The 27,451-nt window shown below is 43.8% G+C and overlaps 1 protein-coding gene and 1 long non-coding RNA gene across 12 annotated transcripts in view; one reads left to right on the top strand and one right to left on the bottom strand.

The window, feature by feature from the left end:
* Window positions 1-26,786, bottom strand: part of LOC116445173 — a 32,146-nt gene extending 5,360 nt beyond the window's left edge. Inside the window, exons 1-2 of the long non-coding RNA XR_004240680.1 lie at window positions 26,348-26,786; window positions 1,362-3,081 (exon numbers count right to left, since the gene is read on the bottom strand). This is a non-coding gene — a long non-coding RNA (uncharacterized LOC116445173). The remainder of the gene's footprint in view (window positions 1-1,361; window positions 3,082-26,347) is intronic.
* Window positions 26,787-26,835: 49 nt separating this feature from the next.
* PTPRJ (protein tyrosine phosphatase receptor type J) overlaps window positions 26,836-27,451 on the top strand; it is a 75,162-nt gene continuing 74,546 nt past the window's right edge. For 7 of the 11 annotated variants that reach the window (XM_032111463.1, XM_032111458.1, XM_032111465.1 and 4 more), the window contains exon 1: window positions 26,837-26,996. In XM_032111463.1, the coding sequence (XP_031967354.1) occupies window positions 26,928-26,996 (69 nt within the window). In that variant the 5' untranslated portion in view covers window positions 26,837-26,927. Of the gene's footprint in view, window positions 26,997-27,451 lie in introns of all 11 variants that reach the window. The other 4 variants (XM_032111466.1, XM_032111461.1, XM_032111464.1 and 1 more) reach the window with 1 other exon arrangement.

Raw genomic sequence — 27,451 nt, 5'->3', positions numbered from 1 at the left:
TCTTCATCCCAGTGCCCAAGAAAATTTCTCTTTTTTGAATACTCTTCAAATGCTGAAGAGTTCCTTTTCATTTATATGGCTTTGGTGTTTAGCAAAACATTGAATCACTTATCAAGAGCCAGTTTCTGCTTCCCTTAAAGTGAGAAGTCCCACAAGGTTCGGAACCTAGGATTTATCCTTTGCTGTTTTGCACATATAATGAGGGCTGCAGGAGATAGACCTTCAGGACAGCACTGTAATCTCTAGATATGCTGGGCAGATGACACCTAGAGATCTGATTTTATTATATAATTTTATTTCATGGTTTAGCATCACCTCCTTGTGGGTTCAGTCCAGAGAAGACTCCATTTCCGTGCCCTAATATGCTGTGAATCCTGCATCCACACCAACTTGGCTGAAGGGGTCTGTGCTGCTGTGACAAGCAATTCTGTTCCTTCTGAGTCAAGGGAGTCCTGGAATGGCCTCTTCCTCACATCCTCTCTGCATATTGTCTTGGAGGGAGTACTTTTGGACAACACTGGGACACCATCCCATGCTTTGCTGAGCTACAGAGTTTCACAATTGCCTCACTGTGCAGAAGAGAACCAGGAACTTGGCCACGACCGTTTCCTAAGCTCCTTACATTGTGCTGTGGTTTGCAAGAGCTTTTCTGTCCTAGGCCAAGAAGGGGTGCCAGCTCACCCTTCTACCCCAAAATGCAGGCTTCAGGCAGGAGAAATGTTCCCCTGCATGCTGTTGCCACCAAAAGCACAGGTTGCATGAGGCCATATGATGTCAGGAGAAGGGTGAGCAGGGCAGTGGGGTTGGCTGAGCAGCACGGAAAGGTGCAGCAGCTAGGAAGCCTGGCAGAGCAAAAAGTCCTGGAGCACTATGACTATTTCTAGTGGATTTTCCTCTGCCAGGAAAGAATGAGTCAGACCAAGATATAGAAGGAAGAAGGTTGAACAGAGCAGTGAGGGCTAGAGGAGAGAGATTAAGTTGGGGCAGATGGCAAGCTCAGGGGTCACCTCAGAGAGGATCTGCTCCTGAAAACAGTGCTTGGTTCTTCACATTCCACTTTCCTTCACAGAGTATGGGGGAGGGCAGTAGCACCATCTACCCCCACCAAGACCTTTCCAGGATCTCCGTTGTCTGGCTGTCATACCAGCCATGGTCTGTCCATGGATGCAGGTAGACCTTGCTTCCAGGTGCTGACTGCCATGTTCCTAAAAATTTCTCTTCTTTTCCCATTCCCCATCATGCTCCATGTAGAGGGACTGCACTCCTGGGTTTGCACTATGCTGGGTGTGCAGGTACACTCTTACCTGTGTAGGTGGCCCCTACAAATATTAAGATAAGGTGAGGATCACCCGTGGACTCACCTCTGATCATTTCTTTGTGCTTTATCCTGGGTCCCTGCTCAGCACTTCCTCATTTCCTCGAGCATTCATTCTTCAGCACTCCATAGGCAACTCTGTCTCACCTGACAGGGCCTGGATTTATCCTGTTGGACATCTCTAGCCAGCTGGGGAACTAAGAATCAATGGCCCTATCTGGTCCCCCATCCGGAATTTTTGACGTATTAGGTATTTGCAGAATTGATTGACTTTGGAGCTGCTACGGTTGAGGAGCTTAGCCACCAGTCTTCCAATGAACAAACCAACACATCCAGCCAAACTTGAGCTTACATTCATCAGCCAAGTGAAGGGAATTAGGCACATTGACACCAGATGAGAATCCGGCCCTAAAATATCTGTAAGACAAAGAATGGAAAACACGGAAAGCTTTCATAGGTATTCCATTTAATGTTTTGTAAACTTTCCTGCTGTGTTGCTAGGGGGGTTTTAATATATCAACGTGTTTAAAATAGATCTCAGTGAGATGTTTGTAATTGGAACTAATTCTCCCTCCACCCTGAACTTCCTTATTGTTCCCGGCACCATTTCATCTCCCTCCTGTCTGTAAAAGACCCACTTCCTGCCCCTGTAGCAGTACTAGGAGCTGCACAAGGAATCCTTGTCTTAATGCACTTGGATGCTGACATTGCATTTTCAGCTAGCCAGGCTTCATCTGGAGAGTGGAGTTCTTGTGTTTCCTGATGTGAGTCAGTTGTGAGGAAAGTGTTTAACCTTTTTGTCAAAGGTTAAACATATAAAAGGGGAATGTGAAGCTCTTGTATTCCTGTTGTTGCCACATTAAAGAGAACAGCTTTCATGGCCAAGCTAAATCTTACTTTTCAGGGGGGATATTTCTTTCCGTATCCAATTCAAAGTTGCAGTTTACTGCACTTGTTAAGGAAAGTGTATGTTTGAACAGGACTATAAGACAAGGTCATTCATTAACTGTTTCCACTGTTTTTTTCATCTCTCTAGTCTCCTCTGCCTTTCTCAAAGGATTTGAAGAGACTTGGACAGGCATTTGTATGAAGTGAGCCAATTAGAATTTTTCAAAATGGTCCATTTGTATAAAATACAAAGATCTTCAAAGCAAAATAAATTGCAAGCATTCTTTAGCTTGAAAACAGAAGAATTTGTCACTTCTTTTTCTTATTGACATCATATTATTTTAATCCATCTGTCTCCACTGCTTGGCTGAGTATACTGGTTTCTTACCTATAATTATCAAGACTGATGACTTAGCTATGTTACCTACAATCACATACCTCTTTCCCCTGACTAAACAATTAATGGCATACTCTTGTCATGACCCAGAATACTCTGTCAAAGAGCTCATTCCAGTTTTACTCTATGTGTTGGCTGCTTCTGCCCTTTGTGAAGCATAGGAACACAAACCTATTTTTGTGGAGAGGTAATTCCCCAGGTGACCTGCTGGTTCTGCACCAACTGCCCCACTGATTATTTGTTGGTTGTCTTTATGGTTGGGTCTGAAATACCCCACTGTAATCAATTGACTATGATTATCCAACGAGTCTGAGAGAAAGCCAGGAACAGACTGAAGGTTTGCTCTTGAATATCTGTTGCTCAAGGCCCCCATTCTAGTGGATAATTAGAATGTTCTTCTCTGGTCTGGCTTCTTCTGCAGCTCTCTAGGATTGTGTCAAAAGCTCCACACAACAGTTTTTCTGGGCTGGAAAGATATAGTCTTGAAAGGGAAAAGAGAATAAACAAAAGAGAAAGGATAAAGAAAAATTAGAAACGTCACTCTCAAGGGAGTGTTCCTGACAATCTGTTAACTTTGCATTGGTGAGTTCATAACTACTTCCAAAAAAATGTCACAAACTCTTAGCAGAGCAGCTTGAACCTCTGCTGATGAATTGAAGGAAATTTGTTCTAAAGAAAATACATCAAATGAAGTTAACTCACAATACAGGATCAGCCAAAACCAACACCACAGAACAGGAATTCCTTCATTTTAACAATACCATAATCTCATTGCAGGCTGAGCAGTAACTTTAGAAACCGCACATGTAACACCTTCTCTTACAGTTAAAATTTGGCAGTAGTGACTTAAAAAAAAAATCCTAAAGCCAACCTCAATCTTCAGCCTGGATGCATTTGTTTCATTAAGAGGATTTATGAGTTAACCACTTACAAAATCCAATCAATGTAGTGTTAAGGTCCCTATGTTTTATTCCAGGCATATATGTAATGTGTTATTCAAAATACACTGCAGAATAGTTCAAAGCTGACACTGTGAGTGCTGCATGAACTGTGGAGGAGGGCTGATTTTCCACTGCTCTGTTATGTGCTTCATCACTGTAGTTCTGTCTCCTCCTGCAAGGCAAACTCGATCTGACTGTGCTTTCCCTAATTACATCGCTTCCATTGAAAGGACGAAAGCAACCACTGTGAATCATGCTGTCAAAAACCCAGGCACTACCTTCCATGGTTCTTCATTTACATTACAATTAAGAGCCTTTTCGTTCCAAAAACTAATTCCTTGCAAAGCTGGGGCAGAAGAGCTCTGTGTGAGGAAGGCCTGGGCTCCAGAATCGGTGGTGATACAAAGTTAAAGCAGACACAGCATAAAGCAGCTGCGTGGTCACTGCCACAGCTCCTGGCCTGCAGCAGTAGCTGTGACCTCCTCTGTTCCTGCGTGGAATGACTGTGAGAAGCAGACCTGGTTGCAGATCAGTAGGACAGAGACATGTCTCCTTGGGCACATGACAGCTCCTGCTGTTTGCCTGCTATAGAAGGAATTGCTGCACCAATTCCTGCAACTCCTGCACATGGCTTCTCTGGACTTCCTGCACCTCCCAGGCTCTGAGCCTCCAATGGAAGCATAGAATGGTTTGGGTTGGAAGGGACCTTCAAGAGCATCTCATTCCAACCCCCCTGCTATGGGCAGAGACATCTTTCACTAGACCAAGTAGCTCAGAGCTCCATCCAACCTGGCCTTGAATACTGCCAGAGATGGGGCATATATACCAGTAATCCAGGAATATCCCTGGGCTGGGATGTGTTCCATCTGACTGAATGTGGGAGTTAGGAGTGCAGTAACACCAGGTGCTGTATATTAATGGTTCAAGATGTTATGCAGATCTACAACAAAGATGCTGTGATATTAGCAGATCTTTTGGGCAAAGAGGAGCAGGAACAGGCTGTTTATTTGAGCAGGGATCTTTTCTCCCTTTCTTCCTCCCCACTCAGAGTTCTGTCCAATCAGATTCTCAGATATTGGATGAAAAACCCACTAAAACCCAAACAAGACAACTAAAAATGATTGCAAATATTTTTCTGGTTTGTAGAAACCTGGTTCAGGCATTTTGAAGATAAAAAGTTGCTAGAATGACAAAAAGTCATGGGGTTTATATTAGGGAAGGGGGTAAAAGGATGACAAAACCCACACCGTTATTTCCTTTAGGACAGGAGGCTTCACAGGGAGAGAAGCCTGTGTGAAATAAAGTGATTATTTCTGCTGCTGTCACTCTGAACAGTATGGGCAGTATCAGAGCCTCCACCTTCATTCAGCTTAAACAATAATTTAGCCTTTTCCTTCACAGCATCAGGATATCCTCCTGTGTTTAGCCACAGACTACCAAAACCCTGTGTGTATTTGTCAGTGGTGCAGAACTTTTTTCCATACAGACATAGGACAGGTTCCAATCCATTTCATCTAGAAAGATGAATTGGAATTGGATTTGAAATGAGAGAACCTGGGCTCATTTCCCAATTCTGCCATGTACATCTTGCAGTCTTAGGCAAATCTTAGCTCTGTCTGTTCTGAGCTATTTGGGGCAGGCACTTTCTCATTTGCTATGCATACATGAAGTGCTTAGCACAAAGGGGACTCCAACCACTCATGAGTAACCAGTGACAGATGGTTATAAGTTGTCAGTGTGACTAGCTATACCCACTCTGATAGTTTTTGCTAGCGATTTTCATCTTTTAAGAAATCTTGCCAGCAGGCCAAAACTGGAAGTATGTAAATGAAAAATTAAATGAAGGAGTCCATTTTCAAAATGTCTCTTTTCCAGATCTAAAACTCTGAAAAGACTTTCCACTGTAGGAGCTGAGACACATTGGACAAACTGGCAAAATCCTTCTAAAGCCAAATGTCAGCGCTGTGCTTACTTAAATCCATGGCAAGCTCATCTTTTTGACTTCCAGAAATGGCATAAAGAACTCTTTTGGACAGGTATTTAATCCTTAATCTCTTACTTGCATTCACTCAAATGAGCTTTTCACAATTAGGAGTTTCCCCGTTTGGCAGCACTTCTGCATTGTCACAGGCAGAGATGACATAATAAACTACTCTTACGCATATTCTGGAGCTCTTCTGAGCAAAAATAGTGGCCCTCAGCTTTAATCTTCGGAACTTCAGTGTAGCTATTCTGATGGCAGGGGTGAGCAGATCTGGCTAAGGCAGGAAACAGATGTATCCTCTTATTCTTAACATAAATTTTTGGGGGTTTATTTTTTGGTTAGTTGCACTCCTAATCTCACTTTTGATCGAGTGCAGAGGAAAAGAGTAATTAGTGAAGTATTAGTGTTATTATTATTTCCTGACATTAACTCTCCTGCTACTTGTCCATCCTTTTCTCAGGCCCAGCAAAATGGTGTGTGGCTTTAATAGCTGAAGAGCCTTTTTTATTGCTGGTCCCTCTCTGAGCTCTGAAGTTCACTGCCTTCACTCTGCTGAGCTATGTGGGTGGTAAGTGCCTTAGAACAGTATAGCCTAAGCAGGAAGTGGAATATGTTTTATTAGTGGAGTTTTTGTCATTGGAGAACTGTTTTCCAAATGCACTTTTTTTTATCTGCAAAGCAGATACAAATGTATTTTATAACAACTATCTTACTGTACAGCAATGTATAATAAATAATATCTATTACCATGACTGCTGTGATTTTAAAATTAATGAGTCAGTTTTTAACATGACTCCAAATAATGCATAGCTGCAATTTGGCTTAAGCCATCATTGAGGTGGCCAAGGCACAAAAAGAGAGGAGTTAATTTACCAAACATCCCAGACAGGAGCTGGCCCCTCATCCTCTGAAGGTGAGACCTACAATTAAGAACAGGGGGTTCATCCTGCCCATTGCTTTCCATGAGAATGAGTACCCCAGCATTTCTGACACCTCTCTACTTACCCTATTGCAAAAGGCATAATCATTTGTTGTGTAGCAGGCAGTACAAGCACATCCTTCCCTCCTAACATCTGGTCTGCATAGATACTCCAGGGACCATGAGGAGATGGAGAGTGGGAGTTTTTTTTCCTCTCCCCCTTTCACTCTTTTTTTCCCCCCCAGCTATTACATAATAGTTGATTTTTGGCAGCTGTAGTTATCCCTGGTGAAAAGTTTTTGTTCCCTAAGCAGTAATGATAGTACTTCAGACCATATTGCAAACATTCATGGAATTTTTTATACAAACCTGCTTCATGTGTACCTTTTTAGTTACTGTGGTATTGTTCTCAGTATAGCACAACTCTGCAGTGTAAGATACTTATAAAAAGATATCCCTCCTGTAATTTCATTTTCTTAAAAACCAGATATTTATTTTGAAGGCAAAATTTTCTGAGAAAGCCAAGCTTTATTTAAAGCATCTCTGTATTCAAGCAGAGATAATCATTCAAGAGGCAATCTAGTCTATTTTCACAAAACTCTTTAGATCTTTCATCATCATATTTAATTGGCTTTCCTTGTGCTCAGCTGCTTTTGATACATTTTTGACACCTCATTTAAAACCCACAATTACAGGTTAGAATCATTATGGCCACTGAGGCAAATTCAGTTCTGAGGCAAGTCGGTGAAAATCAAGGTAACAGAGCAATCACGCGTGCTTGCAACATAGCTGGATGTTTTCCTTGCAGCATCAGGGCCAGACACAAGCCCTCCTGACAGGCTGGGAGCTGTAGCCTGCATGTGGCAAAGTGGGACGTGCAGAGCTGTACAGCTGTCTGTACACAGTGCAGTAACTGCCCCCGGGTAGGGGGGTATTCCTCTCTCTCAGGCATGAGGATGAGCAGTGGTGAAACATGGAGGCTGAGGAGCAGCTGGAAAACAGCTACACACTATTGGATCGCTATCATTTCTTAGACTCTTGAACATGAAGGGAAACCACTCTCTTCCACCCTTGCATGCATTTTGTTACGCTCATTGCTCAGAGGCATATTGCAACTGCCTAGTTGGTCTTTTCAATCTCTCAGTCCCCAAGGAAACTTTGGATGGAGGGGAATAACAGCACAATATCAGGGCTGTCAAGGTTGGAAAAGACCTTAAAGATCGTAAACCCAGCTGTGGTTCACCACTAAACCATGTCCCCAAGTGCCACATCCACATGCTTTTGAACACTTCCAGGGATGACAACTCAACCATTTCCCTGGGTAGCCTGTTCCATTGCTTGATAACCTTTCTGGTGAATAAATTTTTCCTAATATCCAATCTTTATTTCCCCAGCATAACTTGAGGTCGTTTCCTCTCAACCTATCTTTTGTTACCTGGGAGAAGAAACTATTTTAATTTTTTTTTTTTTTAACACACCAATTTGCAAAGAAGCTTCCTTTAAGTGCTTCAGTATTAAATCAGCATTGTTTGTCCTATTTAATATTTCCATTGAAAACAAGGAAGAAGAAGAATGGGGATGCTGCATAGAACAACCTGCTGGCCATTGCTAGAAAATATAGCAACTTGTGTCATACGGGTCACAACCCCCTGCAGGCTGGGGGCAGAGTGGTTGGAAAAGCTGTCTGGTGGGAGAGTTCTCAACAGAAACTGTACAGTTAATCCAAGTATTTTAGTTTTGATTGCTAAACCAAATCCATCTACATTGATTCAGAGGACCCATTCAGAGAAACAGCCCATTTTTGCAGCCACAGTTTTGTGGAGCAACTCTGATCTTTTGGATGAGACACCTCTAAGAGCCAAAATTTTGGAGTTCAAAATGTGCTGGTTTGGTTGTTTGTTTTTTTTTTTTTTTTATGAGCTTGTAACAATCACAGCATGCTCAGTATTTTGAGGGTGTGACAACATGATGCAGATTGGAAAGGCCTCGTGTTACATCATCTTTGGTGATTGAAAGTAAAAATTCTTGAAGTGGGTGGAGAAAGAATTGTTACCGTTCCCTGCCACCCTGAAATGATAAATGCTTGGAAAACTCCCAGAATTATATTGAAGTGCCTAAAAAAGTAAATATTTATTCTGCACACAAATCTTTTCGATCTGTCAGTAGTTGAATTTGATTATTCTTCTGTTGGTTTCTATTATTTGACTGGGTGTTTGCAGACAGATGGCCTCTTATAGTGTTAATAAAAACAACTTATGTAGAATGACTGGGCTGTATAGTAATTGGGGAAATACTGAGGATTGGGAAAGAGAATAGCCTGCCAAAACCTAGTGTCTGTTTATACACATTTAATTCCTTCTTATAGCAGATGAAGCTTTTTCTCTTCAGATATGTTCAGTTACTCTGGTCAAGTAAGGCTAGGCTTTGAGATACTGAGGAATTGAGATTTGTATGTCAAACTCATCTTCCTGTCAATTTCAGTGGTCGAACAAAGAAAAGTGTATTTTTGAGTTTGATTTTAATAGCCAAAATTCCTGTACTTTTGAACTTGTGTCAGCAAATCTCTAAAATGCTATGAACTCCAAATGATGCAAGAAAAGCTGGGAAGGGGCTGAGCTGGGGATGGAGTTAACCAAAAGGCAACTGAATTTCTGTTCCCTAACAACGGGAGACCCCAGTCTCCCTTTTGCTTAGTACTGTAGCATCCATTCTGTTTGTTGAAAGTCTTTGTAATCACAACTGTCACCCACTCTTACATAGCAAAAATGCAAATAAGCAAAGTTTAACCAAGAATTAAACCAGATAAAACTTTGTTACAAAATCAGCACAGACATTTGGTGAACTTTATCAAGATGCAATGTTTTCAATTTGTTGAGGGTATATGATGTGAAAAAACCACCTCTGCTTTTGCTATAATGCCATAATTTCTCCCCCTCTTCCTTCTCTTCCCTTGGAAGAAAAATTTGACCATTTTTCTCTGTTTTAGGTTTTCAGGTAACTCAGGAATGAAATGGCAAAATTTAGCCTATAAGCATGAAGGATTCTGAAACATACTCATAGATGGCTGAGCTGCAGGAGGCGACCTAGAGAAGCCTCCCCAAATCTACTGTGGCAAAGGCTTCTATTACCTAGAAATGGGGGGAAACTGGAAGTCAGATTCTTCCCTCCTGATCACAGAGATTTGCAATGTGGCTGTCTACACCTGAGCTAATTTTCCACACATCCTTGAAAACCAATGCAGAGAAAGGAGGCACTTTTAGGATGGTGTCTGACCAGGCACTTCCATCAGATAGGCTGCACTGTGCCACCAAGTAGCCTTTTATGTCCGTGGACAGTTAAAGTAGCCTGCAGTGCCTCGTTCAGACACACTCGTCCCCATTACAGGTGCCTCTGCTTGGTCATCTGCATCCCACCCAGCTGCTTGCTGGTGCATGGTTGTTCTGAATACCACAGCATGCTGATGCTTGTGCTGGAGCAGACTGGGCTTTTCCCTCTTGGCTGTTGATGCTCAAGACAGAATGCATCCTGTGATGAAAGGAAATCATGCACAATGCAGTTCAAAGTAGCAAAACTGTTTGCTGAGCTGGCAGGAAATTTAATTTAGCACATGGGACTTTATGCTGCAAAGATTAAATATTCTTATTCAGATGAGAATGAAAACCTTGTGATTGCCTTATCAACTGAAACATGTGTAGGGCTTCCAGTAACCAAGCCATAAAAGCACTGATATACTTGTGCACTTTATAAAGGTCTTCCTAGTCCTTCCTCTTGTTCCTCTGAAAATGGTTTTGCTAAGAAGGGATGACTGCCTGTACTACTGGCATAACCTCACCCAGTTTGCAGTTTATCATGCTATTGATACCAGTTCAGCTCAACAGTGTCAAATGGGTGGGGTGCAGACAAGGGAATATGAGTTCAGGGCAGGCTGGTAAGTTCCCTCTTTCTTGCTCTTTAGTTCCTTTTCCCATAAAATCCCCCAGGCTTACATTAAATGATTCTGGTATTTAACAGCCTGATTTAACTTTTGAAGAAAGAAACATCTGTATTTTGCTTCTTCTCGAATTGTGTTCTTTCACACAGAAAAGTGTCAGTGCCAGGATCTAACCATGTAGATGCACTACAAACTCCTGTATTTTCACATCCTAGAATCCTGAGCTGCAGACTGGATGCTGCAGAAAACCTGCTGGCAAGACTCTGGGAAACCATTACTACATGCTTAGCATGGAGTTATTCTCTTCTCCTTTTCTTCCCGAGGCTGCTGCTACTGGTCATTGTCATTTAGAGGATATCAGACTAACAGGAGATTTGATGTCATCTTTGAGGCCTCACTTCCTGCAGAACACAAGCACCTGCCACAGTAGCGGAGCTGTCACTTATTCACTTGGTTGAGACCCGGTGTGGCCAGTCCTACCAAACTGGTCAAATCCCAAGTAACACAGCCCTGAGGTGGCACACCACGGTCCCTGGGATGGCAAGGCTGGGTGGCTTCGTGCTCAAATGCAGGGAGTCATCTGGGGGACAGTTCACCCGAGCAAGGCCAACACCAGCAATGCTCATGAGACTGAAGAGCAGCAGAGTTGAGCAGAAACAGAGCTCCCACTCACAGAAGTCCTCTCAGGGTCCTGTGACAAGTGTTGTGGGTGTCTGTGCTCCAAATCCTCTTCCTGCCACTACCAAAGTGTGTTGGAGTAAGAAGTCTGCTTATGTAGTAAGGACCTGCAGAATGCTGCTTCAGTAAAAGCTACCAGAGGAAGATAATACAGAATTTTCTTAGCAGCCTATTAAAAGAGAATATTAGTAATATTTATAAGAGTATTAAGAATAGCCATGTAATTTCCAGTTTTCACAAGAGCTCAAACCACTTTTAGGTGATTTATGAAGTCAGTCTGGCATCATTTTCCTGTCAGGAAGTTAGAGCAACTTTTGCAGGCAACATACAGAAAGCTGAGTGCTCTGCATTACAGTTCAGAAGATCAGGAGATCCCTTTGTTCAGGGATCCTGATGTTAAAAGAAGAAATTTCTTGTTTATGCGCTGCCTTGGCCTATTAGCCTTGGTTGTTACTAATAAAAGTTCTTTCAGAGCACTCTGAGTGATCAGATTCTTGAACATCTTTCTATAACCAGCAAAGCATTAGCTAGAACAAAAATAAAGAAGAAAAATAACCTCCTAAAGTCTGCCTTTCTACAGGTAATGCATCTTTGAGTATGAATTTCAAAGTGGGTAGAGAACACGCTTCTGCTTGGCATGGAAATAAATAGTGGAAATAAAAAACCAGGAAATATTCTTAGCTTATCAGTTCCATGGGTGTATTAGCAACTTAGATGAGAATAGTTTTCATGATGAAAAGTTAACTGTGCATGTTTCTGAACTGTTATTGCAAAATAAGAGGAAGGGGGAAGTTTAATAACTACTGTTTTGGGTTGGGCTCCTTTCTGTGCTTTTACATATCTTTTAACAGCTGTGGGCAGGGGACCATGGAGCAGACATGTTTCTGTTCTCAAATGGAAAAAAATAACCTTCAGAAATTTTCATTGGACAATATTCAAAAACTAAGAGCATTTAAATTTTTCCTCAGGCAAGAAGCTGTTTTACAAAAAGACAAATTGCAGGAACCACCCAAACAGACCAAAATTTTCAATAATTTTTTTTTTTAGGTTTGTTTTAACATAGTCTTCATTTTCACACTCCACCTATTGGGTGTGAATTCACCTAATTTCACAATTTTGGTGTGACCTATTTCACACCCAACTTATTAAACAGCACTGCATGAACAACTTTTAGATAATGAGAAAAATTGGTTAGTAAAATAATATTTTAGAGGAAGGTCAACATCTTGAAAATGTAGATGTTTAAAGTTACGTTAATAAATGTTTAGGTTTGGCCTCCTACAGAGGAATATTTTGCTTTTTCATAAGTTCTGGACATGTGCAAGTCCCACTGGAGATGAGAACAGGTGCTACTTTGAAAGTCAAATAACTTTTCTAGAAACTTATAGATGTATTCTGAGGTACAGATTTTCTTTCTAGAATGGGCAAATCAATGCTAGCTAAGCTCCTAATACATTTAAGCCTTCTAAAAATCTTTTCTCATGGACTCAGACTTTTAATATGCAAATTCAAAGTCTGCTTTGCTCAAGAGTCCACACTGTTGCTGTCTCTCCATGACAGCTGATGTCATGGTGGGAAATGTTTAGCAAAACTGTAGTGTAGGCAATGCCAGAGAGGCTCATTCTAGTGTTTTTGGGAAGCACTTCAAGGCAACAGTGCAGCAGAGCATTTAGTTTGTGTGTTATACTCAAGCCCAGATGCAGCCACATTGTCTTCAACAAATTGGGTAAATAATGCAAGTTAAAGAAAGAGCTGACAGAACTCTGCCAGATCAGAGGCTGACAGGGCAGACAGTCAGACTCTGGCCAAATGGAGCTTTTTTCCTATACAATGGGACCCTCTGCTCCAGCTTTGATTCTTTCTTTACCACCCTGTATCATACCACCTCTTCAGTTCCCAGAGCCTCCCCAGAAAGCATCAGATCTCTTTAGTGACTGAATTAGCTGTTTGTTTGCCCATGGCACTGTGCTGATGTTTTCCAAAGTCCTCTTTGGGAAGCTCTCCTTTGCATTATTTGGTGCCATATAAGGGTCTTAATTTTTACAAAGGTTACTTACAGACACTGGATTTTTTGCTAATTCTTGCTAATTTCATCTGGCTGGGGCTGACACCAACTCTCTGCCTTGCGTGACCTCTTGTGAAGAGGAAGCAAGATGATCCTTTTTTGTTTTTTTCACAACTGGTCTCTAGAGGAGAAATTCCCAATTCAAGCTGCAGTGCTCTGCAATGCAATTCCCTCCTGACGTCCTCTTCCAGCCTCTCTTTACTGTAAATTGCAAGGACTTCATTGAGCTGGAAGCCTCCCCTGGCATTGTACACGTAGCAGACAGCAGTATTTCCACACAGCTCCCTCCTGATCCAACTGTGGCTATGGAGACTCTGAATGGGGATGGTTGTGGAGACTTTAAATGGGCTGGAGACCTGTGGAGGATGGGTGCAGTTGCAAAAACTGCCCAAAGCAAGGAAGTCAGATGTGCAAGGGAGACCAACAGCAGCATCAGTGTCAGCACTTCTGAGTCATCTCCCTGTTGGAACCAAGCAGAATAGTGACACTGCCCAGCCAATGCCTTCCTTGCAAAGAAGTAATTTATTTTTCACCCTCTGTAAGATGAAGGTCTTCCTTTCTTTAAGCTCATGAAACCACCCTCTGTTTACTGAGTTCAGTTGCATTTAAGCAACTTGTGTGTGTCACATTGCAGACGAGTTCCTTGGTATTTATGCAATGGGAAAAAATTCAGATGAGTAAACTCGTGTTTTATGACTCAGCAGACATTGTCTCTGTTTCTGGCTCTCACACAATCTCTTTCTTCAACCTTGGGCAAGCTCCTTAAGCACTTACTGTGCCATCTCTAAACAACTTCCCTTATTGGTGTCTCCCCTTCTCTCCATCATCTCCTTATTGCAAATGTTATCCTACATATTTGTGTAGCACTTACCGGCAAAGAAACTTTGCTCCTCATAATCCCAAGGCATCAGTGGAATTAAGAGGAATATCTGAGTAATGAAACCACACCATTTCCTTATCCTTTAACATGTCCTCTGGATGTCTTCCAAAAATTGCCAAACTAGAAACTAGAGCACTAATAAGAATGTATCTCTTGTCACGTAGTTTGGCTAAAGGTTCCAGAAATAGGGAACTTTGGATGCTGAAAGACTCAGCACAGATGCTGTGCCGGCAGGGAACAAGGATGCAAAGGGAGAATTGGAGCCATGAGCTGCCTGGCAGCTACTGCAAAGAGCGAAGCTCTATTTATTCACTGTAACATTCTCTGTCTCATCTTCTTCCTGCCAGAGTGTTGTGCATAGGTGACGGAACCCAGAAAATACACTTTGTTACCTCCCCATATGCTTAGAGTTATCAGGAGATACTTTTCTCAGGGGTCTGCCTCCTGTAAGACATTCCCAGGCACAGATCAAGGAAAGGGAAAGTGAAATACTCCCTAAAGAGCTGCCTTTGCAGATGTTACAACATATGAGATACCATAAGGTACCTCTATACCTGTATCACCAGTAAGCACAGTACCACATAACTAAAAAGTTCTGAAGTCCAGGAAAAGCTGTCAGCAGCCACAGTAGTAGGTTTGAAGAAGAAATAAATGCCAAAGACAGGACTAAATGAGAACACCCTTCTCAATCAGTTTCAGATGGGCCCAGTTTTGCCACTCAGAGGCAGCTGGGCGGGACTGGTCTCTCTCGGCAGTACCCAAGGGCTTTATAAGCGTTTGCATGGCAGTAGCTCCCTGTTTGATCTGCTCTCCCAAGCAATATTTCTGTACCAAGACCTAGTGGATTCCTCAGCACTGCAATGTCTCCTGCAGCCTGAGGGAACTCCCGCAATCTCCCCATGGCAAGCTGCTAAGGTGTGTGGGATAATTCTGTTTAGGAGGTAGCCCAGGGTTAGGAGACAAGAGGATAGCACAGTCTTTCCAGAGTCCTGCTCCAGTTGGAGAGGGATTTCTGTGGTCTGTTATGAAGTGCTGGATGTTTACATTTTGCTTTTCCTGTCGGAAGAAATAGATCTGGCAAACAGCCAGCAAGCTATTTCTGGAAAACTACTTTCCTGGTAATTAAAAGCACCTGGGCAGACTTTCCTTGTCCAAACAGCACTGTCTGGTCAGGCCAGGCTTTTAGGGTCAGGGTTTCAGTCACTGAACAGCTTTAGCAGTGGCAGGAACTCAAAAATTCAAGGTGTTCCTTCTTTACCTCATGCATCTTGAATGTCGATTTGTGACCCAAGTTAAAGATGACAAAGGACTGAATGAAAGTCTGTGACCTCTAAAGTGTCAAAAGCTCCTCAAACCCCTTCTGGCTCTGCCAGGTGTTCAAAGATCATGAGAAGAACTTAGAAATCATGTGTTCTCTGCCCCACCCCTCCCACCTTCTGGGTTATGATTCTTTAGGGAACTTTTGGATCATTTTTCAGGATCCAACCATATTTCATCTTAAAAAAAGCTTAGAGTCTTTCCCGCTTGTGACGCAAATGCAAGTCCTTCTGCAAAGAAAAAACCCACTGTCATGAGGTTGGCAGCCAGACTCTTAAAGGTGGTGCTGCTGTAGTTGAAGTGAAATTAAATCAGAGAAATAGAGATGACTGCAATTATTTATAGTTGGCTGGAAGCAAGATCAGACTTCGCACTGCATTTAGGCCGCTGCTACTTCCTTACTAGCTGTACTAATCCATGAGTGTCTCCTAGAGAATGCATTGTGGCTATCTGCCGATGTCTGGGAAGGGCAGGGGGCCTGTCAGGGCCTCTTGAGAGCAAGGTTATCTGTTGGCTAAAGTTATCTTTCAGCGTATTCTCCCAGAGCCTAGGTGAGGCAGTAAAGCTCACGTGGCCAAAGCAAGTGCTGTAGCTAGTGGGATACCAAGAGGGAACATGGCCCACATTTGTGGATAAATGAGTTATAGAAGTAACAGGACGTGGATGACAGTCTTCTGTGTCCGGAGGAGGAGGGCTGAGGAACAAGGGGAGGCAAATTAGGGAATCTTCTTGGCAGTGACTCTCTAGAAAGGAATAGCACCACCAATTACTGCTAAATAAATTCCTCACCTCTTCTGTTTCTCTGCTAAAGCTCTTGCTTTTCTTGTGCCTATGCCCATCTCAACTTCTACCTCAGCCCATGCTTTTATACAACACCACATCAGAAAGGCCAGTGCATACAAGAAAGGGAGAGAGTTACTCCATCAAGTCTTTAATCCGCTAAAGAAAAATCTAAATTATTTCTCTTATCTATAAGGCTTGTTTAGAAAATCGAAACTTCTAATGAGCATGCAGACAGCAATCAAGATTAATTTTTCTGTATCTTAAGACCTGGGCAAGTTAAAACCTGAGGACCTCTTGAGAAGGAGAGCAGCAAATACAATTTTGATAGTTAATCAGAATCTCTTGGCTACTCAGATCAACATATTCATGGTTTTAACTTTAATTTTTGAATCATCTACCTTTAGACAAAGACTTGCTGCATCCTGGAGATACATACTCCTTGTAGAATCAGAACTGGCTTATAGACTAGGTAAGATTGATGCTGCAACAAATCATATAAATTGGGTCGCAGTTATCTCACCAAACCACATATTAATAGTAAAAGCAAGATCAAGTTCTGGTGAAGAAAGAATACGATTTCTAGAAGAGAAACTTAATCAGTTTTATTCCCCAGATTAATTAAGTATGCTGGATATAGGAAATGAATTAATTTTGAAAATGCTCCATTATAATTCCCTCTGATAATCACTGAGAAGCATAAGCACATCCTCCATTATCTCCTGCTTTCCTCAGCTACAGGGATTAGAAATCATTCAAAAGGGCACACAGGACGCCCACCTGCCTGGGACCCAGGCAAGGCTGGTCACATCGTTGCAGTAGATGGGCATGGTGAGTACTCTCATGACAATGATTGTTTTCCCTTCGTCTGTCATTAAGTGTCTCTCTTAGAGTGCATTAGCACAAAAAAGCCAGTGACTGGGAGTGAAGATCTTAGTCCTAGCAGAAAGCCTCAGCACTGCCTGCTTTGTCAAAGATGACAGCACAGTCTGACAGAAAACCCATGCAATGTGTTTATGGCCTCTCCTGCAGTGCTTGCAGCTGCAGAATGAGTCTTACCTCTGCTGAGTGCAGTAGCAACAATGCTCCTTCAACAAGAAAAAAACCCTACTTTCAAAGTTTTCTTCCTTTTGACCTCCTGATTTCATGTTTGGGACAGTTTGTTTTATTCCTTATCAGCTGCTTTAAATCTTTATTTCCTTGCTTTGGTGTCGCCTGGAGGTATGAGTTTTGTGGAGAAATAAGGCAATAATTTTCTGCTATGCCCTGATATCCGTTTCCCCCTCACTCTATTCTCTTCCTGTTTCCATTCTCACTGGACACTGTTATTTCTTGCCAAAAAAGAGAGGTTTTGCAGTGACACAGTTAATTTGAGCAACTGTACTGCTGTAGAACTACATATAGTATTGACCTGGAAGGAGTTATGTGCTTAATCTCTCAACTAGAAAAGAGGTGACAGGTACAGCTCCTCTGCCAGGCACTCCGGGGGACGAAAAGACTGCAAAGCCACATCACCTCTGGCAGAGAACATAGTTCATGGAGCCATCGCCCTTCTGCAAGGTGTGCCTTGGAATTACTCTGCTCTTCAGCAGTGAGTAAAGAGGACAAGTATAGAAAGTAACAAACGATTCCTTGTTTTCATAACCTGTAAAGCTGTTGCAACAACTTATATCTGTATGGATGCACTCTGGGAAGTTCAGGATCTTTCAGAAAAAGGAAGTTTTCCCTTTTGAGAGGACAGATTATTCACCCAACCTTTTAAGCTGTCAGCTGTAAAATTAACTTGGACTATTGCTGGTGAGTGCCTATTGAAGTAGATTGAATCTAATCCATCAGTTTTTAAAAGGACTTCTACCTTCCACAGAGATTGTTAGTTGTGGATGTGGCTTCCTTGCCCTTTGGACTCCTGTTTACTTGGGGAGCAGAAGCACTGTTCAGAACAGCCTGTTTAACTAAGGAATTGCAGGCGGAAGCAGTGCACACACAAACTAATAATCCTAAAAGCAATCTGCTGGTGCATCGATGTTCTCATGCAAGAAGGAAACGGGAACAGCAATAGCAATACTTCATTATTTGATATATGGTTTATTATTTCACTTACTAGAGTTTAGTGAACATTCACGTAAAAGCTTTTCCCAGTAGCATCGGGAGGCTGTACAGCACTGACTGGGTTCAAGTGGTAGATGGAAGGGAGGTTTAAAAATAGATATTTGAAAAAATGTTACCAAAACCCAGAAGCTGGGATTTTTGAAAAGCATGTATCAAGCTAGGCACTTGGCTCTCAATGAGAGTTGAAAGGCCAGCATAAGAATTTGGCCAGCTAAGCCTCAGCATGTCTTAAAGGATGTTTAGGGCTGTTGTGCCACAGTAAATAGCAGGCTGTTGCCAAAACATCATTTCCAGTCAGACAGGACAAGTAAACAAACAAAGATCAGAGCATATCACCAGGCATTAGAATTGCAAGTGCAGGGATGCAAATTCAGAGCCAGGGAGTTCAACCATGATAGCTGGGATGTGAACTGATAATTTTTGATGTCAGGTTTTGTCTTCTTCCCAGGCAAATGTCTTCCTAGCCTTCTTGCCATCTTGCTGTTTAAGCTAAGGGTCGCTGCCAAGCTGCTTGAAACCATCCCAATTCAACTACAGCAGTTTGAGCACAGTAAATAGGACCTGATACCCACCAAGAGAAGCCTTAAGATATCTTTCTGATGTACAATGATGGATCCAAGTATTTCAGGGATTCAGTCTCACCTCTTCCTTTTCTCCTTTTTGCTTCCTGTCATTTTTGTGTACCTTTGTAAAAAGATGTTTACCTTAAAGCAGGCATTTGTGCAGAAAAACACTGGTTATGTGTAAAACAGGCCAGTTGCATTCCAGCCAGTAGTTTTATTGCTCAGAAAACTGCTTCTCCCACTTTTATGGTATTGCCAAATATACATTGCCATGAAAACAGTCCATGCTTCAGTACCATCAGTTAAATGAGCACAAGATGATGTGCCTATATTTTAGGGGCAATCTCTGCAATGGACCAAAAGGTAAATGACCCTGAAGATGCTAATTGGTCTCCTAGGATGTCCATAAACAGTCCTTTCCTGATATGGTTGACATGCATCACACTTGGAAGACAACTGTACTTCTGCATCATTTCTCCACATTATTATTTATGGGGAGAAGCAGGGGGGGTAGGGTTAGAGTTGTGTTAATAAGCAAAAACACATTATAAAAGCCCAGCATTCAAACTGTGCTCTATCCTCCCACCACAATTTATAATGTCAAAAGAAAGGGAAAAGGATGCTGACTCATTTTGTCAAAGAATTTCAGTAGATTTAATTTTTAACCTTTTAATTTTTTCCTTCTTTAATGGATATCTGTCACCTTGGGATTTCAGTGGTCATCTGTGACTCTGGAACAACAATCCTTTGATGTGGAAATCTTGGTGCTGTTTAACCATCGATGTTTTCGCAAGTGGTGTCACAACCATGGTTTTTCTGACAAGTTTCCTAAGGTTTCATTGCTTAAAGGTGGCAGGATGTGTTGTAGAAGGTCATGGCAGATGGGACTTGAGGACAGCATGAGGTATCCAGCCACTCCCTTTTCTAATGCCCTTGACAGAGGTTGCCAGTCATGCACACACCTGCTGGTTTACAGGTGACAGGTGATTTCACTCATTCTCAAGGGCAGACTCAGCTGTCGTAATGTTTTGTAGCACCAAGTTATCTTGGTGTTATTTCATTTGGATTATATGGTATCATTTATGGGACTTAAATAGTAATTGAAAGTGATTCCGCTGAAGCTTTATACACTGACAAAAATGTATGGCTTTCTTTCCTGAGCTTGGAGACACGGACAAAAAACTTGGCAGGTGGAGAAGGGGAAATGTTTCTGCCAGCTTCTGGTATTTCCCAGAATCCTGCCAGTCACTGCTTCCTGGCTCTCTGTGCCACCTCAGAGCTCTAGCCGCTGTGTTGGGCAGCTGAGCTATGGCTGTACCTTTTGGTAATATGACAGGGACTACCTATCCTGAGCAGGGCTTTCCTCTTGCCCTTTCTGCAAGTCTGAGTAAGACTGATGGATATTTATTGTGCTAGAGCCCTTTGGAACCCATGACACTACTCCTGGCTGAAGCCAAGTGATTACATGGGACCTTGCATTGGTGAGACAAGCTGTAGGACCATGACTTCTTTCCTACTGGAACAGAGCCCACTCGTTCCTGCATAGAAGATGACCTGTTTAAAAGGCTGGTGGCTGTTTGAACTCAAATCACTTACAAAAATGTTCTGTTGTGTTAGAAGTAGCTCAGGTACTGTAGAATCATGCATATGCTGAGTTGGAAGGGACCCACAAGGATCCCAAGAAGTCCAGCTCCTGGCCCTGAACAAGAGAACTCCCAAAATCACACCATGTGCATTGTCCAAACTCTGTCAGGCTTGGTGCTGTGACCACTCCCATGGGGAGCCTGATCCAGTTCCCAACCACCCTCTAGGTGAAGAACCTTTCTCTAATATCCAACCTGAACCTCCCCTGACACAGCTTCAGGCCATTCCCTTTGGTCCTGTCACTGGGCACCACAGAGCAGAGATCAGAGTCTGCCCCTCCTCTTACCCTCACGAGGAAGTTGTAACTGCAGTGAGGTCTCCCCTTAGTCTCCTTCAGGCTGAATGGACCAAGTGACCTCAGCTGCTCCTCATACAGCTTCCCCTCCAGGCCCTTCACCATCTTCATAGCCCTTCTTTAGATGCTTTCTCATACCTTTATATCTTTCTTATATTGTAGCACTCAAAACTGCCCCCAGGACTCGAGGTGAGGCTGCACCCATGCAGAGCAGAGCAGGACAATCACCTCGCTTGACCTCACCTCCCTTGACAGGCTGCTGCTGCTTGCCTGAGGCATCCCAGGACACAGTTGGCCCTCGTGGCTGCCAGGGCAGCTGACTCAGTGCTTTGGAGCGTGCTAGTCTGTGGGGTTTTAATGCATATTTTCCCTTCAATTGCTATGTGAAAGATATCCTCCCACTCACCTGCATTCCCACACAAAGGAAGCTGGCCACTGAATGAACTTGAGGGATTGAAGGCGTTACCCACTTCCAAAAAGTCATTTTCAGCTATGGCACTTTAAAGTATTTTTGAAAGTTCCATTTAAAAAGAAAAAAAAAAGAACAAAAAAAATGTTTTCAGTTTTTCTTTGCTGGCCCCCACAGCAAAAATTTTCTTTTCCCCCTCATTCAAAATAAAATCATCTCAAACCTGGCCTGACCAGAACTCAGGTCAAGTTTCCTCTCATTGTAAGAAGTGACAGGTTTTCTTTGAATATCCTGTCTGTTTTACCCTCCATCTGAAAGATGGCTCTGCTAGCAGCTCAGTGCACCTTTAATTCCTTGTGATGAAAAAATAAATAGGTACTGTTTAGGACTTAAAATGCTACCAGTACCCCCTGCAGCAACAGGCTGTGGAGAGCTTGTACCAGCAGAAACCAGGTTAGAGCGACATCCAACATTTGAAACCTTCCTGCATCCCTCATGATGCTAGGACCATCCCCAGGTGAGGCATTTAACCACTTTGTTTTTTCACCAAAGCTGCTGCAGAGTTTAGTGTTGTTTTCCTCTGTTGCAATGTAAAAGGAACTTGTAGTTCTGCTTGAGAGTTGTTCCCAAAAGACTCATCTCTGGGTTTGGTGGCACACGGAAGCCTGGAGGACCCTTTTAGGGTCTGAAGTGGTGTAACTAAGAGCCAGAGCAATGTCAACCAGAAAGTGCACTTTCGGCTCCTGTAGCTCCAGGGCACTCAGCAGTGATGGACAGGACAGAATTTCATTTGGAATTCTGTGTGAGTCACAGAGGTCCCATAATGTCTGAATCTGAGGACTTGCAAGGGTTAAGCAAAGCCACAGCACCTCTTGGACCTCGGCCTGTAATCACAGCAGAGAGCTTCCTCCTTTGTGAATGACAATAGTAACATCCACTGTTACATGTTACCTGTTTTGCTGAGGTAGCGAGCCACATGCTAATACACTTGTTTCTTGATAAGCTATATCCTTATGCTTTGCACTGTTTTGAATGTAAACAGTAGCCAAGGAATGTGCTACTTTCCCTGTCAGTGATGAATCCATCCAACCCAGGACCCTGTGTCCAGCAGTGGCATTAGCAGATTCTGTTCAGGAAGAGCAAACAAACCTGACTGCTATCTGAGTACCATACCCAGCATCCAGACGTTACAGACTCATCTCTGCCTTCTCGCTGTTTATGGACATATTGTCCATGAATGTATCTACCCTCTTTTTGGAACTGCTCATACTATTTGCCTTTAAAACCTGCTGTGACTACATATTCCACAAGCTCATTGCCTGCCGTTTAAGAAAGCACTTTATTATAACTGTTAAATTGGATTTAGTGAACAAGTTTTTCATTCATCTTATTTCCAGGGAGCTTTCTCCTCTCTTAATTGAGAACTCTCAGCTTTTTAAGGCTGCCTTGATAAGACAGCTGCACTATCATCCACATTTCTTTACCTGCCCTTCTTGGTACATTCCCTCAGTCCATTTTGTCCCTCTTGCAATGCTGAGAGCTGTGACAAGCCTCAGTCAGGATGTGAGTGCACCTGCGTTTTGCACATGGGCAAAACCATGCTTTCTGCATTGTTCTCAACTCCCTTCCTGATGATGCTCAACAATTTGATGCTTCTTCTGGCTGACACTGCACATTGAGCTGATGAATGAAACCGGGAATTACTAATGAGAATATGCTATTGTGATCAAGGCTGGCTGTGGTATACAGTTAAATGTGGCCATTCTGATTTTTTTTTCTTTTTTAAACCATATTCTATTGGCAGTTTCAGTGAAAGACAAATATTACCAGCCAGGGTAACTACTCCAAATTGGACAGCTTTGGGTCACTGTATTTTCTCAGTCTCCCCTTTCTGCCCAGAGCATTAGTAGTGTTCTTCATGGTGTGAACTAGAGCACCCATAAGTAATACGCACATTCTTCCTGGATTTGTGTGCAGGGGCCCAACATGACTTAAACTTATGTCTCTTGTTCAAAAACTTGATCATAAGGATGTGGAATCACTTCTTTCTGACACTTCCATTTGAAGAGGTTTTATGACTCAGATGCACAAATTAACTTCCAGTGAGTTAAAAAGTAGAAGCTTTAGCCCAGAAGCAACACCTACCCAGTTTCATAAGCCTGTCACACATACAGCTTTAATAAGAGCCTGTAGAATAAACAAAACTCACCTATAGAAACAATTAGGCAGTAGCAGCTGTAATTCAGGGAATTTCCAGAAGATTAGTAACAAGCTGTGAAGAGCCTATGGCCTGAAATGCAACCTTGAGCCTCTAATTCCTAGGAAATTGCTTGTCTTGTGATGGTTATTGCTGCTGAGCAATTAGCACCTGGAAGAACTTTTAGAAATTTGGCTTTTAATTTCTCTTTTTCCATTTTCCAGTTCTGGCATGAATCACAGCTCCTTGACATCCATCTCTTCCTTGAGGTGTGCATGGGTAGCAGTGAACCAGAGCGTGCTTTAAAGGGCAGAAGCATTGATCGAAGGAAACAATCAGGTACACGTGTGATTCTTTCGCCATGGAACTCTCAAAATCTAATCAGAAAAGCTTTTTTGGAGCCCTCTTCCCAGAATTTTAAGCAGTCAGAAGGAGACAAATATTCCTAAATCTAATCAGAAAAGCTTTTTTGGAGCCCTCTTCCCCGAATTTTAAGCAGTCAGAAGGAGACAAATATTCCTTTAGAATCTGTACATAAAAAAAAAAGTTTGTTTGCTATCAGTTGTTTTCATTTTTTTCCTCCAATGAATCAAACAGAAATTGCATTTCTGTTTTATGTTACAAAATAATTACACTTTTTAGTGCCTGATGTTTCTAGGTACTTTTTTTCCTTTTCTTGTGACCACCTTCAGCATACATATCTTAGTTTATTCAGATGTCTATGAATCTTCATAGCTCACTCCTTCAGTGCAGACCCAGTTGGAAGCTGGATACTTCCAACACCCCAGAAATGTCTCTGGAAAGGAGTCAGTCCTTTCCTTGAGGTCTGGTAAGAGTCAGTCAGAGAGATACCCTGAAACAGCAATAAACCCATGATCTCTGTGTTCCAGTTTAACCCACTGTGCATAAATCCTGCTGATGGCATTAGTTATGGTTATAATTAAAGATATACTGTAGGGTAATTTTATGCTACAATCCTAGAAATACTCTGCTTAGAGATCTCTACAGGCAAATTTAATGCAGTTCTCTGCTATTTTGGATGCTCCAGAAATGAGACCAGATGTCCCAGAACTCCATAGGCCTCCTGGTTCAGGTACTTGACATACAAGCAGTCATATGACATACACTTGGCCACAAGTGTTAATGAGAAAGTAATTAATTACAGATTCCATGTAGCTCGTATTTGAAAAGCCCCACCAGTTTTACCAGATCCAGACAGATGTGGTGTGGTGAAAGGAGTTCAGCTTCCTATATTTTATATATATACATATATATATATTCCTACATATATATACAGTGATGTAGCTGCCCAGTTGCACTCTAGAGCAAAGAATTAACATAGCCTGAGAAATATAATGTCCCTTGCTTCTAAATTGGGTTCTGTGGCCTCTTAAATGAAGAAGAATGAGTGAACTTAAGAGTCCAAGGATATCTAGAGTCTGGAGATGACAACATCAGCTTGAAGATACTTAAAATTTTAACAGGTGAGAATCCCACTTCTTGCTTTCTCGGTGCATTTTAAATTCATTTATTTTTAAATTTAATTTTCTCTTTCAGGGCTGGTTGCCATTACTTTGGCATCAGTGAAAAGATTCCCACTGAATTTCAAGGACAACTGGATTAGTTACTAGGTTTTTGTACTGGAAAAGTATGCAATTAAAAAAAGCCACGCTGTTCCCACTGGGCTGGAGCCAAGGATGACCAAGTGTGTTCGCTCAAGTGCAGCTGTGGCACTTTAGGTGCAACCCAGACAGTGAAACCCAGTCTGGCGAGAAGCTGCAGTTTGGCAACTTAGACCCACTGGGGGTCTGCCCAGGCACAGGCAGCAGCAACAGGGAATTTATTTTATGAGTCAGAGCTGTAATTTCCAAATGGTAGGGTTTGATCTGCAGAAGTTATGTCAGCATAACAACTTCACAGCAGCCAGTGAGACTGCTGTCAGGTGAGTGGTTTACCAGGAGGAGTCTTCAGCTGGAAAACAATTCTCAGGTGCTTTGCACTGAATGGGAAGTGTAAAAAGTTTTATTAATGTTTTTTGTATAGTGTTTACTGCCTCATTTCAGTACTCCCTAACATCAACTCCCCCCCCCCCTTTTCTGAAGTAATTATCTATTTTCTACAAATCTTACTGATATGAAGGGATGCCTCTACACTGTCTAACTCCAGCTGCAGGTCTCAGCCTCCCTAACAAGGTATGTGTGTGCGCTTAGAGAATGACAGAATAGTTTGGGTTTGAAGGGAAGTTTAAAGGTGATCTAGTTCAGCTGCCCTGTGATAAGCAGGAACATCTCCAACTCCATCAGGTTACTAAGATCCCTGCCCAACATGTCCTTGAACATCTCCAGGGACAGTTCATCTACAACTGCCCTGGGCAACCTGTTCCAGTGATTCACCACCCTCACTGTAAAACTTTTCTTCCTTATATCTAGTCTGAATTGACCCTCTTTTAGTTTAGAACAATTCCCCCTTGTCCTACATCAGCAGGCCATGCTAAAAAGTCTGTCCCCATCTTTCTTACAAGCTCCCTTTAAGTATTGAGAGGTTCGAATATGGTCTCCCTGGAGCCTTCTCTTTTCCAGGCTGAACAACCCCAATGCCCTTATTCTTGTGAATTTTCCCATGAATTCCCGTGGAAATAGTTGCTTCTGTAATGCTATGCATATGTTTTGAGGGCTCAGAAAAGGCAGGGAAATTACAAACATGTGAGCTCAGAACTTCTGAGAAAATGAGGACTGCCAGTGTTTCCGTAATTAAAGATATGCTCTGTAAACTGTCCCTGCCTCCCCCTTTCCCTTATCCAAGATGAATGAAATGTGGAACACTTCACTGAGCCTGGGAAGTAAAGTAAGGTTATAAAAGTGATTGCGTTTGATGATCTCACGTCCCTTTTGATGACAGGGATAAAACATGTCCAAAACAGTGCCTGGAGCGGGACGGGACTCTTTTGAGGGACCGTTTGGGGTTGAAGAATGGTGCAACAAGCAAAGCCCCTCACAAACCCTCGCCGGGGTGGCCTCGCATGTGGCAGCGTTCACCTCTGGCCGGCGGCGGGCCGGGCAGCGGAGTCTCCGGGGCCAAGTTAAGCTCGCCTTACCCCTGACCCTTCTGCGGATCGCCCGCCCTCGAGCACCGTGCCAGGGCCGGGCGGGCGGCGGGGCGCGCCCCGTGGTGCCGCTCCCTCCGCGGGCGCGCACAGAGACCGGGAAACTTTCGGAGGGAGCCACTTCCTCGCCCGGCCCGGCGTGGCGGGGGGAGATGTCAGATGCCGGCAGGGGGAGAGGGAGGGGGGAAGGCGGGGAAGCGCCAGCCGCAGCCCCTCCGCCCGCTGCCAGACGGCCATTTAAGCCGCGGGCGAGGGGCCGGCGGGAGGAGGCGAGGAGCGGCGGCGCAGGAAGGTGACCGGCCTGGCTCTCCGGCAGCCGCTGCCCCGCTCGCCCCTCACCCCGCCCCGCGCAGGGCTTCCCCCGCGGCTCCGTCCCCCCGCCTCTCCTTAGGGCGGGGCGCGGGGGAGGGCCGGGCCGCCGGGCGGTGCGGGGCTGAGCCCGGCTATGTCTCCGGGGGCGGCGGCGTCGGGCTGAGCGGCCGTGCGCGCAGCGGGGAGCGCTCTCCGCCACCATGAGGCGGCTGCCGCTGCCCTGCCTCCTGCTGCTGCTGCCGCCGCTGCTGCTGCTTCTGCTGGCCGAGGTGAGACCGAGCTGCGGGGGGCGGGGGGCTGCAGCACCTGCCCCTGCCGCGGCTCGGCGGGGAGCCGGCGGGTCAGGTGTGCGGCCGGGCTCCGGCTTTGTCCCGCAGCGGCTCCGCCGGTGCCGCCCGCGGAGGGGAGGACAGAGGAAGCTGGAGGGCCGCGGCGTGGTCCGGCGGGAGCGTCGCTCATCTGGGGCGGGATCCCCCCGGTCTCCCCCTGCCCCCCGCCCGGCTGCAGGCGGGGGCTTTGCCGGGGCTTGACCCGGCAGCCGCGGGGATCCCTTTGGGGTACGAGGCTGCCTCGGTTGTTTTCGTGGGTAAAAGCTGCCCTGGGTACAACAGGGACGGCTCCCGTCTCCCCAGTGTTGTAGCCTGCCCTCCTCGTGTCGCTGCTGGTTAATTAGTAATAGGGTATTTGCGCATTGCCCGTGCCGGTGGTGCACATCACCCGCTGG

This window comes from Corvus moneduloides, chromosome 6, assembly GCF_009650955.1.
Source record: "Corvus moneduloides isolate bCorMon1 chromosome 6, bCorMon1.pri, whole genome shotgun sequence".
Classification (NCBI taxonomy): domain Eukaryota; kingdom Metazoa; phylum Chordata; class Aves; order Passeriformes; family Corvidae; genus Corvus; species Corvus moneduloides.
This window is presented reverse-complemented; position numbering and strand designations above follow the sequence as displayed.